The sequence below is a fragment of the Wolffia australiana genome, chromosome 12, assembly GCF_029677425.1.
Source record: "Wolffia australiana isolate 7733 chromosome 12, ASM2967742v1".
In the NCBI taxonomy this organism is placed as follows: domain Eukaryota; kingdom Viridiplantae; phylum Streptophyta; class Magnoliopsida; order Alismatales; family Araceae; genus Wolffia; species Wolffia australiana.
Genome location: NC_135846.1, coordinates 13,836,568 through 13,853,143, shown reverse-complemented (window position 1 = coordinate 13,853,143; position 16,576 = coordinate 13,836,568). Strand labels below are relative to the sequence as shown.

At 46.4% G+C, this 16,576-nt stretch overlaps 1 protein-coding gene across 2 annotated transcripts in view; it reads left to right on the top strand.

The window, feature by feature from the left end:
• Positions 1 to 16,576, top strand: part of LOC144710218 (ARM repeat superfamily protein) — a 117,395-nt gene that overhangs the window by 36,942 nt on the left and 63,877 nt on the right. For both annotated transcript variants that reach the window (XM_078583924.1, XM_078583923.1), the window contains 7 exons: positions 4,810 to 4,909; positions 5,419 to 5,595; positions 5,678 to 5,767; positions 5,863 to 5,928; positions 6,024 to 6,122; positions 6,188 to 6,262; positions 6,915 to 6,974. In XM_078583924.1, coding sequence (XP_078440050.1) covers positions 4,810 to 4,909; positions 5,419 to 5,595; positions 5,678 to 5,767; positions 5,863 to 5,928; positions 6,024 to 6,122; positions 6,188 to 6,262; positions 6,915 to 6,974 — 667 coding nt within the window. The remainder of the gene's footprint in view (positions 1 to 4,809; positions 4,910 to 5,418; positions 5,596 to 5,677; positions 5,768 to 5,862; positions 5,929 to 6,023; positions 6,123 to 6,187; positions 6,263 to 6,914; positions 6,975 to 16,576) is intronic.

Below are 16,576 nucleotides of genomic sequence, written 5' to 3'. Positions count from 1 at the left end.
GGTAATACCATAGCGTTTTTCAGGCGGGCAGCGACGGATAGGAGCGGAGGAATCGAAGAAGGTGCAGCAGAAGGGTCGGCGCAGGAGCAGATACTGGAGGAGGCTCCACAGGAGGACTGAGACGGCGGCGAGGCGGGTCGGGAGGCACAATTGCTGGAGGAGCAACAGGCGGAGACACGTCGGGCGGGGCCGGTGAAGAGGATGAGGGGCGAGGATGAGGAATTCGAGTGGATCGGAGGAGATGGGGGCGATGAGGTTCAGGAGAGGTGGAGGAATAGTAGGAAGCAATTCATCAAACGTGGCATCTTTGGTGACGACGAACCGGCGAGAGGGTGGATGATAGCATAAATAGCCTTTTGGGTGGAAGAATAGCCAACAAACACACACTTGATAGCACGGGATCCAGTATATCACGACCAAGTTGGTGGTTGGGCGCATAGCATACACATCCAAATACACGAGGAGTAAGATGAGTTCGAGAGAGAGTTGGAAAGGAATGCTGAAGACGGTCAATGGGAGTGGAGTAGTCAAGCACTCGAGATGGAAGCGATTAAGAAGATGGATGGCGGTGGAGACGGCTTCCCCAAAAATACTTGGGCACATGCATATGGAAGAGAAGGCTCCGAGTCATTTCAAAGATGTGACGGAATTTTCTTTCGGCAACGCCATTTTGCTGTGGTATATAGGGACAAGAAGTTTCATGGATAATGCCTTTGTCTTGGAAGAAGGTGCTTAACGTGGTGTTAACGTAGTCTTTAGCATTGTCGGAGCGGAAGCGACGAATGGATATAGAGAATTGAGTTTGGATAAGGGAGTAAAATTGAGGAATGACACGAGATATCTCCGATTTGTTCTTCAAGAAATATGCCCACGCGAATCGAGTAACGTCGTCAATAAAGATGCACAACCACCGAGAACCGGAAGTACTATGAATAGGGGAAGGCCCCACACATCGGTGTGAATAAGGAGAATGGGGTCAAGAATGAGAAGGCGAGATAGGATATGTGGTACGATGATGTTTGGCAATTCGACAAGCAGTACAAACAAAGCGGTCCACAGAATGGCCTTGAAAGAGTTTAGGAAAGAGACGATAAAGAGTAGCAAAGAAGGATGGCCGAGGCGTCGATGAAGAAGCCTGGCAGCTCGTGGGAAGCCGAAGGAAACTTCGCAGCAGCAAAAGCAAGAGAACTCGAACAAGGGCGAACAAGATAGAGCCCCTCATGCTCCTCAGCAATGGAAATCGTCCTCCCCGACACCTTATCACGATAAAAACATGAATTAGGAGAGAAGGTAAGGTCTTGTTTCAAGTCGCGAACAAGGCTAGATAGGGAGAGAAGATGATGAGTAAGGCGAGGAACATGAAGAACTTTAGATAGATGCAGAGAAGAGGAAAGGGCCACACGACCAATACCCGCCACGGTGAGAAGATCGCGGAGGCTGTTTTAACTTTGGAGGAGCCAGAAAGCGGGTGCATAAGTTTGAAAGGCTCGAGGATTTGGGGTCATGTGGGCGGTGGCACCGGAATCAAGAAGCCAAGTGGAAGAGGAAAAAGAATGGCCAGGAGGGGATGTAGGTATGGGAAGACTGGTGGACATACCTGCGTGGGCCAAGGAGCATGAGCCCACGACTGGAGGATCAAGCAAGCGGCGTAGACGCTCCATCTCTTCCGGAGTGAAGCTAGCGGGCGAGGCACTAGTCGGGAGAAGACCGTACAGCATAGGCACTTGACCCGGGGGGGGCACGGACGAGGCGGCTGCAGCAAGGTTGCTCGGTTGTGCGCGTATCCATTGAAGCTTGTAGCACGTCTCCTTAGAGTGACCTCGCTTCTTGCAGTAATTGCAAAACAGTGAAGGATCACCCTTTGGAGAATCCTCCGTCCGAGCCGTCGGACCACGTGGCAAAGAGCCGGGTGGTGGAGTCGACGATGGGCGTGCAGACGAAGAGGAATGAACTACAAGTGCCGAAGCCGAGTTCTGGGCCTGCTGAAAGCGGGATTCTTCAACCCGCACACTGTGGAGCGCATCCTTGAAGGTAGGACCAGTCTCCCGATGAATAAGCTGAGCCCGTACAACTTCATATTCCGGGTTCAGTCCCATAAGAAACTGGAAAACCCGAAGTTGAAGAGTATATTGGCGGTCCACCGAATGGGGGTCGGGCGGCATGTAGTAGTCAATTTCATTCCACAACGAAATGAGCTCCGTACTGTACTCCATGATAGACCGGTCCCCTTGACGCAGGTTAGCGGCCCGATGTACCAATTCGTGCAGAGTCGCAATGTTGTGCTTCTTGGAGTGGCTCTCAAGTGCTGCTTCCCAGACCGCCCGAGCCGACTCTAGAGACATGAATTCACCTTTAACACTAGGTGAAATACTGTCCAAGAGCCAACGATGAACTACCCCCTCAACGTCCAGCCAGTCATAATACTTGGGATCGGTCCGGGAAGGTCCGTCTTCTAGAAGATGGCGCATGAGACGCCCTTTTAAAGTTATCTGGACGTACTGGCGCCATTGCAGGAGATTGAATCCAGTAAACATACCATCCGGAGGCATCCGAGGCAAAGAGGATGGTCCAGAGGAGGACGACCAATTCCCGGGCTCGAGAGGCACCGCAGATGCATGTGGCGTAGATACCGGCGTCGAGTCTGGCGTGACAGTAGAGGTCTGGGCTTCAACCGGGTTCGTCATGATGAAAGCAGAGTAGACCACAGTCAGAAGGCGCCGGAACGACGAGAAGCCGGGACTGCAGGCGCCGAGACGTCGGGCGCCGGGACGGTGGGAGCCGGGACGGCGGTCGCCGGGACGGCGGGCGCCGACGCCGGGGCTGACGCCGGGGCGGCGGGAGCAGGGCAGCGGGCGCGGGACGACGGTCGCCGGGACGGCGAGCGCCGGGACGTCGGTCGCCGGGGTGGCGCGAGCCAGTGCGGCGCGAGCCGGGGCAGCGCGAGCCGGGGCGGCGAGAGCCGGGAGGGCGCGAGCCGGGAGGGCACGAGCCGAGGCGGCGCGGGCCGACGGGCGGCGCCGAGCGGAAGACGCTGGGACGGCGGACGTCAGAACGGCGAGCGCCTGGGAGGCCCGGAGCGAGACGGCGAGAGACCGGAGCGCGAGATCAGGCGGTCGTGAGAACCGCCGAAGATCGGAGCGCAAGGTCGAGCCCAGGAAACCCAGATTAGGGTTAGGGTTAGGGCTCTGATACCATGTAAACAAGAAAAGAACTATTCTTTATAGAAAATGAAAGAGATTACAGGGTTTTATAGGAAGCCCTAATGGGCTGACTAGAGAGGGCCCTTAATGGGCTAACAAGAGAGAGAAAATAAAGACATGTAATACTCAGATCAACAAGATATATAGTGTTAGATAGTGCAAATGGCTGAAAATCTCCCACTCTAATTGCTCCTTGACATTTTGGGACGAACACCTAATAAGCTCAGTTTATTCTTTCCAGTCTAAAGTTTCCTGGCTGAAATTCCTCCACTCTGGCCATTACCTCTGTCTACACCATCTCCCAAAATACACTATAAAAGAAAATGGGAGACCATCTCTCTCTGGGTATTTTTCCATTCAGTCCCTTGATGGCAACTCAGGCTTCTGTATCTTCGAAGGGACACATCAGTTCTCCCTGTTGTTCAAAACTTAAACAATACCTCCTCCTTGGCCGGGGGCCTGTTCACCATGTGATCATCCGCCTAGAGACTCTTAACTGCGGGCTGTGGGCTGGCTTTGGATGGCCTTGGGTTGGCTCCTCAGCCATGGCCCAAAACAAAATCAATTTTTATTCCTTAAAAAAAACATCAGTTCTTCCTGTTGTGCTGCACTCAGCCAAGAAGTACCTTTTCCGCTCCACCTTCATTTGCAGGATGTAAGGTTATATGTACAAATGAATGTTTTTACGGGTGTCTCTCAAACTCTTTCTCTCGCTCCCTCTTCTCTCTCTTGGTCTCTTTCTCTTTCCCTCGTTTCTCTGTCCCTTTTTTCTTCCTCCCTCTCTCTCTCCCCCTCTTCTCTCTCTTGTTCTCTCTCTTTCTCCCTCTTATCTCTCTGGATCTCTCTCTCTGTCTCTCAGTCTCTCCTTCTCTCTCTTTCTTGGTGTCTTTTTCTCACTCATTCCTCTTCTTCTCTCCCTTGCAGTCTCCCTTCCTCTGTTTTTCCCCCTCTTTTCTCTCTCGGATTCTCTCTTTCTCTATTGTTCCCCCTCTTTTCTCTCTCACATTCTCTCTTTCTCTCTTGGTCCCCCTCTTCTGTCTCTTGTGGTCTTTTTTTATCCCTCTCTCTTGGTTTTTTTCTCTCTCATTCCCCCTCTTCTCTCATGTGGTCTCTCTTTCTCTCTTTCTCTCTTTCTCTCTTTCTCTCTCTCACTCTCTCACTCTCCCTCTTCTCTCTCTCTCGTAGTAAATAAATTTTGTTTAGAAACTCTAAAACTTGAAAATACTGTCATACCCACCGTAAATTAGAAATATGCAATCATAGCCGAGCCCCACTTTTGGGGTATTGGGGAGCAGTAATATTGAGTTCATCCTTTTTATTGTGCCGAAGACAACTTTCACATAAGGAGCAGTAAATTAAGGAAATCGTTTGATACATGACCTAGTGCTCAAAAGCACATTTCATAAAGTTTTTTTGAGGGTTTGAAAAATGCAAAGTTATAGAATAAAGGGTGTGTTAGAGAAATCTATTCAGGCAGGTTTTGAATGGAAAAAAAACTGGTAAAATGGGATCGTGACGGTTGTTCATGCTTTTTTTTTGAAAGACTGTTGTTCAGGCATTTACATCATATTTTTGTATGTTGTCATTAAAAGATAACTTTTTACTGTAGGTTGGCTGAACCTTGGCATAACAGAAGAACATTGCTCATTGATACTACAAAATCATTACTGAGTGAGCCTAGCTTTGGTGTTCAAAGGGCAGTTGCTGAGGTACATTATTGATTTCCACTTCTCACTCTTTTCTGTCTTTCCAATAGTCCATTCTTGATTTTTACCTATGCTTTCTAGAAAACTGATTGAACTGATAAAACAATTTATAGCAATCAAGACCTCGTTTCTTTTATCCTCAAACCATGAGGGGATTAGTAATATGGAGAATATGAATATCTTTGATTATGATTCTATGTGCTTTGAATATCCTTGATTATGTAATTTCTCTTAAGGTTCTCTGCCCATAGAAGGCTAGTGAATTCCATTCTGTAATCGAGGTTGATATTATTTAAATCTCTCCAGCAGCCTAACTCCTAGGAGTATTCTATTACCCTACGTCATCATCTCCACCACCTTCTTCTCTCATGTCTGCTATTGCTCCACCGAAGTGGATTTTAGAGCTCACTTTTATGGCAGTAGATCAATTTAGTTCTTTTTGATTTCTTATAGTTCCCTACAAAAACTGAAAAGTGCTGTAATTTCTGTACTCTAACATATATTTTCGTCAGCTGATCGTTGTAATGGCATCGCACTGCTATTTAAGTGGTCAAACTGCAGAACTGTTTATTGAGTTCTTGGTGCAACGTTGTTCTACATCAGATGATGATTGCAAAATTCATAAGACATCCGATAAAGTCTCCACAAATAATAACTCCTTTTTCCAGATCCAGTACAAGAACCGTAAGGTGATTTACTCTACAGTGCCAATAATTCATCCTTTGCATGTTTGTATCTAAGTGGTGTTGGTCTAAGTAGTTTGATTTCCAGGTGGAGCTGGGCCCTGTTTATGTGGAAGAATTGAGGGAAATATGTGACAAGAGCTTACTTTTAATTTCTATCACTATTCCTGAAATGGAGGTAAACTCTTGGGTCTTTGCTGGAAAACTATACATTAATTTTTTGGACGTATAATGAGTCTTTCACCTAATCATATCCTGGATCAATATTCCCAGCACATACTTTGGCCTTTCATGTTGAAGTTCATCCTTCCACGAAAATATACTGGTGCTGTGGCCGTGGTAGAGACTTCCTTGTTTCTCTTTGGATTTGACTCTGCTTTTGCTTTTTGCATGTCAATAATTCATAATCTTGTCTCTTCTTTTCATGTTTGGAGGTCTGTAAATGCCTCTCTGAACTTAGTAAGCGTAAGTTACCTCTTCCCAGTTTAATGCCAACAGATTCAAGCGCTCAGATTGATCTTCCAGCTCCTGTCGTAAGTCCATTTTCCTTGTACTATTGCATTCTAATTTGATTACAACTTTAAGCCCTGTTCTGCAGGATCTTTTTGCGCGCTTGGTGGTTCTTTTGCACAATCCTCTCTCAAAAGGGCAGTTGGCGCATCAGATCTTGACGGTTGGTACACGTGTTTGACTGTAACCTTAATGTTTCGTAAATTTTAGTCTGATTTCCTCTGCATCTTAGATGAAAGGTCCGTGGATAATTTTCTTTGTTTATTTTATCATTCTATTTTTTGTGGAGTTCAGAAACTTTGTCTTTGATTGAAGACAATACAAATAGATGATTGGTTGCCAGTTGGGACTCAGGTCTTTTCACTTTATTGTTTGGGCGTATCTACTTGTAAATCCATTTACAGAAGCTAAAGATTTAAGGGAAATCTTTTAAGTGTTTTGCCAGTGAAAAGTTTAAATTTCAGCAATATCTTTCCCACCTTGTTAAGAATGTTTTTTGTGTTTTTTTTTGGATTGTCGCTTGACATGTCAGTTTGAAGTCACATGCCTTTATCGTCTAGTCCTCTTGGTTCCTGTGATCGATAAAAGAATTTGCATATTGTTGAAAATCTGCGAGTTCATTCGTTCAAAAATTCTAGTAGTCATAGGAGAGAGTAGGGGAAAACATAAATGGGCTGAACCCATTATATGGGACACACCATAATAAATTCAGCTTTCTATTGTTTCTTAGATAGTAATGAAAACCGATAGTTAAATTATGATGAATTTCAGAAATGTTTATATTTCTCCAATAGTTATGTTGCTACATTTTGCAGGTTTTTTGTAACCTTGGGGCACTCTTCCCTAAGAATATGGCGCTGTTTTGGCAAGATGAGGTAATAGAGATTCAAACATATTTTATTTTAATTTTATCGTGGTTGTATAGTACAGATCATATAATATATATTATGTCACCAATGTCTTATCATCCACTGTCTATTCTCCTATGAAACTGGATTCTCCCTGATGAATCAGAATGTATCATGATAATTGTAATGTCTATTCTTGAAAGTTTGTAATGCCTCTAGGGGGACAATACTTTCCTTGTATCTTGTCTATCTCTTCTTTGTGGGTCAACTTCTTCATGGTTGCGGACTGTAGTGCAAAGGAGGGCTGGGGGCGCTACACTGATCAAAGCATCTCTGGGAAAATGGGTGGGGAGGATTATGGGGTAGGAGGACATGGCCATGGAACTCTAAGGATTTTTCTGTTGAAGAAAGAGAGGAGAGATCACACAAAATCAGTGACCCTCCCGTGGTGATATAAAGATGAACATTAAGTACAAAAATACCCTATATAGCTACTCCGTGTCTTGGCAATGGGCCTTTAAATCATACGGAGGTAAAACACACCACCGCTTATACAACAACATACATCAAGGCTTCCTGTCCCTTGATGATTACTTCATTCTTGTGCAGCCATAATGCCCAAAGTACTGCAAAAGGTCGACCAGGCCCCTCTCGCCCCTATGTGGGCCGGCTTGTACGGAGGCGCAAAAGGCCTCCTTTGAGGAGACATACATCCCTGGGATTGGCTGATGGGTCCACATAACTTGGGCAAACAGGCAATCGAAGAAAAAATGGCCATAGTCTTCTTCGCCACTGGCAAAAGAGCACATTCCGTGTAGACATCTGGGAGCCATCTCTTTTTGTTGAGCTTTGTCACTAGTCTTCACCGAAGCAGCAGCCAACAAAAAAATCTAACCTTAAGGGGGAGTTTTTGTCTCCATATGATGCGGCATGCGTGGTGGATCCTCGGGCCTTACGCTATGTCAGTGGAAGAGTCTCGCACAGGCATCTCGAATAGAGAATGGTGTGCCTATCCACTCCCACCTGTCCTTTGTTCCTCCTAGTTGGCGGAGGTGGATTAAGAGCTGCTGCAGCCTCATATATTCTTCTGTTCTTTGGTTGGACAAGGTGTCTGCGAGGTTTGGGGTCCATGGGCCATCCCAGCAAGAATTCTCCCGTCCCGATACCGATATCGGATGACGGTATTGGGACGGATGCTGTACCGGATACCGAAAATCAAATTTTTGGTATCCGTTTTTTTGATATCTGGATATCAGATACTGATATCGGATATCGGTTGCTACAGTACCAATATCTGGTATCAGTATCCGTCTCGATGTCGTCATCTGCCTCCGTCTCTTGAGAAGGATAACGATATCGGATATCGAGCGTGGGTATCGGATTTCGATATCCAAGTTAGAGCAGATATTTCAAAATAAAACTAACCCATAATTATTCAGCGGTTACAATGGATCAACGTGGGAAAGATGATATTTGGGGAGCTTTTTTATTGATTAAGTGGCTTGTTTAATATATACAGCTGAATCTTTTCAATTTCTTCCATATGGGATAACAAGATTCGGAGTTTAACATTTAACTCCAAATCCTTTTGTCCCATATGGAAGAAAATAGAAATTTTCAGCTCTTTTTATTGGACGATGTGTTAATATAATGAATAACCAACATATATTAGGTGCTTTAAATATAGCGACTATAGATTAAAATATAATTTTATCATTTAATGTATAGTCTGACTCATTTAATATATACAGAGCAAAATTTCTAATTTCTTCCATGTGGGATAACAGGATTCAGAGTTTACATTAAACTTCGAATCCTGTTATCCCATATGGAAGAAACTAAAAATCTTGCACTCTATATATTAACTGAGGTTGAAAATACATCAAAAGCATACAATCGATGTACATTAGTCATTGAATGTGATGATAAAATTTATTTTTCCTGTTGATACCGGATATCGATATCCGGATACCGGTTCCGATATCCGGTATCCGATAACCATTTCGTCCCTTCCCCCTTGATATCCTTCATCGATATCCGTCTAGACCTAAAGGATGGATATCGACTGATATCCGATATCCGATATCAGACACCGTGCGATTTTTTTCCGGATATCGGATATCGGACGGATATCGGTTGGACAATCACTAGTCCCAGCATTCCCAAACTTGCTTGAGGGGTCCATTCAAGTGCAATGAAGTGGGGGAATTCTGATTTGAGTGTTCCCAGACCCAAACATGCTTCGAGTCAAGAATGAAATGATGTGCCGTTCCCCTGCTTGGCTTTGATGAATTCTCGGACATGAGGAAACACCTGCCTCATTCCTTGCCAGAAAGCAGATGACCGACAGACTAGAGCCACATTACTTTCCCAGTCCAAGCTAGATCCATTGATGTCCTTTGCAATCCTTGTAACCATGTCTATATCTGGTCCCATTAGCCTGCTCACCCAGTTCGCCAATAACGCTATGTTTAAATCTTGCATTTTCAACACTCCCAATTCCCCCAAGCTGATTGGTCTGCACACTATGTCCCATGATACAAGGGCCATCTGCCAGCCCTCCTCCAATCCTGAGCTTTTCCATTAGAACCTTCACATCATAGTTTCCAAGTGCTTACCAACCCCCACTAGAACCTTTAACATTGAGAGATAGAAAATGGGTATCACAGAAAGCAGGTGTCGCAACAACACCAATCGTCCCCCCTTGACAGTACTCTGCCTTGCCACCCCTCTAATTTCTGCTCTACCTTCTCTGGTACCGGTTATCAGTTGATGGTCTTAATACGACCTGCTGTCAGTGGTAGGCTCAGATATTCCATGGGTAAATTACCGCCAGGTTCCCCCAAAGGCATTGGAACAAAGGGCTTCCTCCTCTTCCGGTAACCCAGAGCCAACAAAGGTTGACTTGGCATGGTTAATGTGTAGACCAGGGCAATCCACGAATAGATCTAGCAGGATTGATTGGTTCTTAGCCTCCTCGTCAGACCCCTCGATGAAAAAGTGGTATCATCTTCATTATCCATGGAGTTGGACAATGCTATTGATAGAAAGTCTCCCATTCTAGTGGCTCCTTGGCATTTTAGGAACAATACCTATTAAGTTCGGCTTATTTTTTTCCAGTCCAAAATTTACTTGGCGAAACTCCTCTAATGTGGTCGTTACCATGTCTTGACTGTCTCCCAAAGACACCATAAAGGAAAACTGAGAGGCCATTTGGCCCCGGGTGCCTTCTTCATTCAGTCCCTTGATGGTGGCCCGGACTTCGGCCTCTGAGAAGGCACACCAGTTCTCGTTGTTCTGCTGCATTCAACCGAGTCGCTGCTCTTCAACTCCATCTCCATTTATATCTAGCCCCTGACTGTGAGAAATTCTTGAAATGATTGGTCAGTGCTCTACCAACGGCTTGAGCTCCTACTTTCTCTTGGCTTCCAGCTTGCACTCTCAAGATCTGATTGGTGCGCCTTCTCTCTTTTGCGATAAGATGAAAGAATCTTGTGTTGGCATTGCCCTCCTTCAGCCACAATCATTGACCTCTGACACCAATCCATCTCCACCTTATCCTCGTTTGCCACTGTCTCTATGTCTTTGCTGCTCTCTTTCATTCTCTTGTGAGAGAACTCTGACTTCTTCGAGATCATCCAATATCTTGATTTGGGCTAAGGTGTCTGATCTCCTTGTATTTTATTCTTCCAGTTATGGTTCACAAGTCCTTGAGGTGGTTTAGCAGACCTCCAAGTTTATTGGACAGATTTACCATTCCCGAGCCATGTTGTAGACCATTTGTGTGCCACCTTGTGATCTCCTTCTTGAAACCCTCCTGGAGCCAAGATCTGTCCATCTTAAAGTATATGGGACACAGGGTCCTCTCTTGTGAATGCCATATTATTCGGGTGCAGTCTGATTCCGCCAGCGGAAATAGCTGTAGGAGCTCCACTGAGCATAGGAAGCGGTCCAATAAAGATAGAGTTGTAGGCCCTACCATGCTCCTCCATGTGTATGCACAACCAATCAGCCCCATTTCCTTCAAAGATGCCTCTGCGATGTGTACCTAAAATTCTTCTGGACCAATGTCCCATCCTCCGGTGCGATTTGGTGTATCATCTGCCTCCAATGTTATGTTGAAGTCGTCCCCAAACAGCAATGGAAAACCTTGGAATTTGTTAACGATCTCTACCAGCTCTCCCTAGAGAGATGTCGTAAGAACGAGGTTCACTGCTCCGTAGACTGAGATGACCACCACCTGTACACCATCCTTTCGTCTCTTTAATTGCATTGCCTCTGTGAACTTTCCCTTCCAACACGCTTCTTTAGAGAAAATGGTCGCATTCCACGCCACCATCACTCCAGATCTACCCACTACATTCACAGACACGAAGCAATTGAGGAAGTCCCTGCCTGCAATTCTCCAATCCCTGGCCTTTTTTTGTTCCAACATAGTCTCTTGCAAGTTCACAACATTTTCTCCCCATTTGCTTAGCTATATCCCCACAATTCCCCTTCTTCGCTCATTCGGAAGGCCCTGGACATTCCAAGAGATGCATCTCATGGGCGGACCATATCCGCCCCCTCCAGCCTCCTCTCCCACTGGAATCCTGTTCCATCTGATACTGCTTCGATCCAAGGGTTGGCATCCCTATCTTATTCCGCTTGTCGTCTAGCCCCCATGCTGGCCATTGTCATACTAGTGGTCATCTCTGTTGTCGTCTCGGCAATGGCGTTTTGCCTTTTCGATCCATGTCTCTCCAGATGGAAATTGTTTTTTCTTCATGCTCTACCTTTGCCCCCTTCCTACCCATCTCGTTCTGCTCCTTTGTGATTTTCTCGACAATAGTGGGCTGCCTCACTCAGTCTACTCCTTGTTCCGAAATTTGTCCCGCTCTTTCTGACTCTGTGAAACGTAGGCTCTCTCTTTTCCCATCTACTAGCCACACTACTGCGCTAGATTTATTACGCTCGTACCACCTTTTGTCTATCCCCAATGACTTTGCCAAATAGTACAATCCTGTCCTCTTGTGCAGCTGTGGTCTTTCGTGTCTTCTGGGGGTTGTGTGGCGCAATAGCCGTCCAACCTGTATTCTCCTCGTGAGGTGAGTGTGTTCTTGTAGAGGCCCAAGAGGCCATGCTCTCATTGAGACCCTCAACGGTAGAGGCCCCCATACCGTTGGGATCTTCACTTGGGGCCTTCATTGGGAGAGAAGCTTCTGACAATTGCTAGATGGTAGCTAATTCGAATGATGAACCGGCATCCCGATTCTGTGTCTCGACTGCACCGAATAGATTTCCTTGGCCACTCCTTGGTTCTCAGATGGTGGCGTCGATGAAGGATGGCGTTCTGATACCCTCAACATGCATGTACCTTCCGGCTGTCATTGTGGGAGCCAGGGCGGTGGTGAGAGACCCCTTGCCACCTCAACCTCCAGTACCACGAGATTCAGGTCCCGAGAATCCAGCCCGGTCGATATAATATGGCGGAGTCGGCCGAAAGGCCTAACTAGGGTGGCTCATACATCTCATATCCGAGATCCCATTGGCATCCCGCGAAGCTCCAAGATGGCTGTCTGTGACTCATTGTACGATCTCTAGTCCCTTGGTAATACTCAGCGCCATCTGATTAATCCAATTCTGCTGACTGGTTGTGTTCAGCCACATACAGACACATATGATGCCATTGACAAACCCTGTAACACGAGGGCTCCTGTGTCTAGTCTCCAAAGATCTGCTTCTCCTAGCTGCGGAAAATTCTTCTATAGCCCACTCTTGATTTCTTCAAAATCTCAAGGGCCTCTCGACACTTTGCCCTGTAGGCAATCTTGGAGTAATGAGTACCTTTGTCTGACCTGTCTGCCATCTCAGAATCTTCCATTGGGATCTGTTTGTCCTGTCCTTGCTCTTTGACTCTATGGGATCACCTTTCTTGTTTCTTTGTGGCCAGCCCGTGGGCAGGAGTATTGGCAATGTCCAAATCCCCTCCAATGCCTGCTTGTTAGAGGTTCCCTGCAATCCTGGGCGAAATGTCCCCTCGTGAGGCGGCAGAAACAGTGTCATGTCTAGTCTTTGTCCCTGTTTGTTTGGGTCCCTCTGTCAGGTTGTTGTGACGTCTGCACGCGAGGCACTTTGGCCACCCAACTTGAGGATTTGTTGCTATATGTTGGGCCCAAAGGTTGCGGGGAGTTGAGATGGTGTAGCTCAGTTCTCCCGAATTTAGCCTGTCCCCCCTAGTCCTAGGGATCCAGATTCCCCTTGTTTGGTGCAAGATTTGTCTGACTGTTGCCCTTGAACTTAACCCGGCGAAGGATGATGTTGCTTGTTTCATTGCCTCGAGCCAACTCCTGCATTAAAGGCCCTCTAGTTGTGGCTCTAGCATAGAGACTCATCTCTTCTATTTCTCGTTTCCTGCGCGGGCTGATTGTGAGTTGGGCTTCCTAGTGATACTTGGATCTGGGTTTGGCCATGGGGCTATAAGTGGCGTTGATTCATCAATATCTTCATATTCCATTTCTGGTGGTCCACTCCTCTCGCCGTGTACGAGAAATTGAGTTCCACCAATTTGGTGAACTCTATGGGGTGAGAACAGGGCTCTTCTAACTTGGCAATTATACCTCCAATAGTCTCCATCGAGAACCCTATGCATTGTTGAAGTCTGCAGAAGCTCTCTGAGGTGGATGTTGCTTCTGATGAGGGCCTGTCGGGACATGATCAGGGAGGCTAGTGCAGGGGATGTATGAGATGAGGAAGGGTCATCGTGGTATTATGGGCGATATGGCTACACCACAATGAGGTTGGTTTGTGGTGTTGTGAATGACAGACATTGTCTTACATGATGATTTTGACGCAGAACATCTTACATGATGTGAAGAGCCGTGTTTCATTCTGATTTCAGAGGGATTGAAGCTCGACAGGACCATTTCCGTCGGTCATGTAATTCACGTTGATATATATTATTAAAATTTGATTGATCACCGTTTGCTAGTGACCATCCCTCTTTTCTTTAAAAAATCTGGGTCAACATCTTTTTATAGAACCATATTAAGATTCAGACCCACACGACCTGCCAGTTTTCTTCTACAAAGACTTTTGGGAGAGGGTGAAATCTGATGTGATGGCCACGCTAGATGTGTTTCGACATGGGTCAGGTAGTATGGAAAAATTAAACAAGGCATATTTGTTTCTACAGCCAAAGCAGATTGGTGCGGAAACAATTGAGGACTTTAGGCCAATCACCTTGTCCAACTCCATATACTTAATCGTTGCAAAGGTTCTGGCGAACAGGCTGAGAGAGGTGATCAGGGATCTCGATGGATCCTCCCAATCAGCATTCATACCAAGTCGCTTACTGGTCGATAGCAGTTGCAGCAGGAGAGATATTAACAGCATGGAAAAGGCATGGGACCAAAGGGTTCATGTGGAAGGTTGATTTTGCTAAGGCGTACGACACATTAGACTGGGGCTTTCTTTGGGCATCAGTGAAATGGAGAGGCTTCCCTAGTGAATGGATGAGGTGGGTGGAAAAGATGCATTACATCACATTCCTTTTCAGTGTTGGTGAACGGAAGGCCAGAAGGCGGGTGGATACAATCACAAAGGGTGGTGAGACAAGGATGCCCACTTGCTCCTCTACTCTTCGTGTTAGCTGCAGACACACTCGCCACATGAACGAATATAGCTTGCGCACATGGCCTCCTAAGGGGATACCAGACACCTATCTTTCCAGAGGGGATACTGCTATTGCAGTACGCGGTCGAAACCACCTTCTTTATAGAAGGTGGAGAGGAAGAAGCAAAAAATCGTTCCACAGTACTCGAGTCTACCAATCAATCGAGCCAAGTCAGCTTTCGTGAGCAGTGGGCTATCTCGGGAGGAGGAGACGCAGTGCGCTGGGGCACTAGGTACACCAATTGGCAGTCTTCCTATGCGATATTTGGGCTTGCCATTGACTAATGGGAGGTTGTCGAAAGCGGATTGGCAACCGGTGATAGAGAAAGTTGAAAGACGTCTGGAAGGTTGGAAAGCCAAGGTTCTGTCTAGGGGGGGCCGGTTAGTTCTACTGAAGTCAGTACTGTCAGCAATCTGATACAATCCAAGCCAGGATCGTATCGAAGACGGGATAACCAGGGGCGGAGTGGACGTCGCCGAAGGGTCACGAGCGGTCAAGGAGACGGTGGAGTGGACGTTACCGGAGGACTCAACGGAGTGGACGTCGTCGAGGGGGAGAAGAGAAACTACTAGAAGCAAAACAACTCAATGATTCATGTCCTGCCCTCCAACAAGGAGGGCTACATACTTAAAGGAAACCTCAAGGAAATATAGAAAGATGATAATGCCCCTAGTGGGCTTAGTGGGTCATAACACAATCCCCATCTTCTATCTCTCCACTTTCAAAATGCGAGTTGGCATTAGTCAAAGATTAGAAAGCCTGATGAGACTGTTCTTCTAGAAAAGCGTAGAATCAGACCACAAGTCACCAGTCGCATGGTACACTGTCTATAGAGCCACCAGTCAACGGGGGCTAGGAGTCTTGCACTTACCATGTATGAACATTGCATTACTAACTAAATGGGTGACAAGGCTCATGCAACCCAATGAGGACCTCGTCATCCAGATGTTGCGGGATACAGTCGGGGTTTGAATTGGGAGGATAAAACAACCCCAATCAGAGGGGCATCACCCTTCTGGCAAGGCCTTCGCCTAATTTTCCCCCAAGTTCATGAGTTTTACTCAGCCAGGCTAGGAAACGGCGCTATAATTCGCTTCTGGGTAGACAAATGGGCACCATGCAGCCCCCTTTGTGATACATATCCGCAGTTATTTGCGCTCGCCCGAAATCCTGAGGCCACAATGGGCGAATGTTGGGACAACATTTGCAACCCAGAAATTGATGGTTCTTTGTCAGACCAAAGGGTAGCTGAATTCATGGACATACAGCATGCCTTACACCACATCCGACCATGTTTAGGAGCAAAGGACGGTTCGGTTTGGAATAATGCCCCTTTTTCAGTCAAAGAAGTCTATAGAAGGATCTGCCAAGGGAATGAGGACCAAATGACCATATCGACATGCCAAGCTATATGGCGCCTAAAAGCCCCCCTAAAGGTAAAGATCTCCGGGTGGCTACTGTACCGCAAGAGACTAATGACTTGCGCCTTCCTGAAATGGTTGTACCCTGAGATACTGATGATTTGTATCTTTTGCACGCAAGGAGAAGAGGACTGTGACCATCTGTTCTTTGCATGCCCTTTTGCACGATCAACTTGGGCTACTCAAACACATCTCAGAATCAATATGACATCAGCTGAGGCCTTTTGGGGAATCCATGCAAATAAATGCAAATAGACGAAAAAAGGAAAGGGGCTCTGGGGTATATGTCTATATCGAAACGATGTGGTTTTCAGGGGGAGGCAGGCCTCACTGGATGGACTTACCCATGAGGTCGACAACCTCATTGCGGCATGGTTCCGCGAGGGGGGAATAGAGAGAGTAGTTAAGCAAGTATCATACGGGCTCTAGGGCTCATGTACTTCTCGGGTGGTTACCGACTCGTCGGGTGACTGCCTTTTATTTGTTTCCAAAAGAAAAAAAGATTCAGATCCTTTTGCACCTATGGCCTGGCCCAAATTTTTATTTTTAACAGG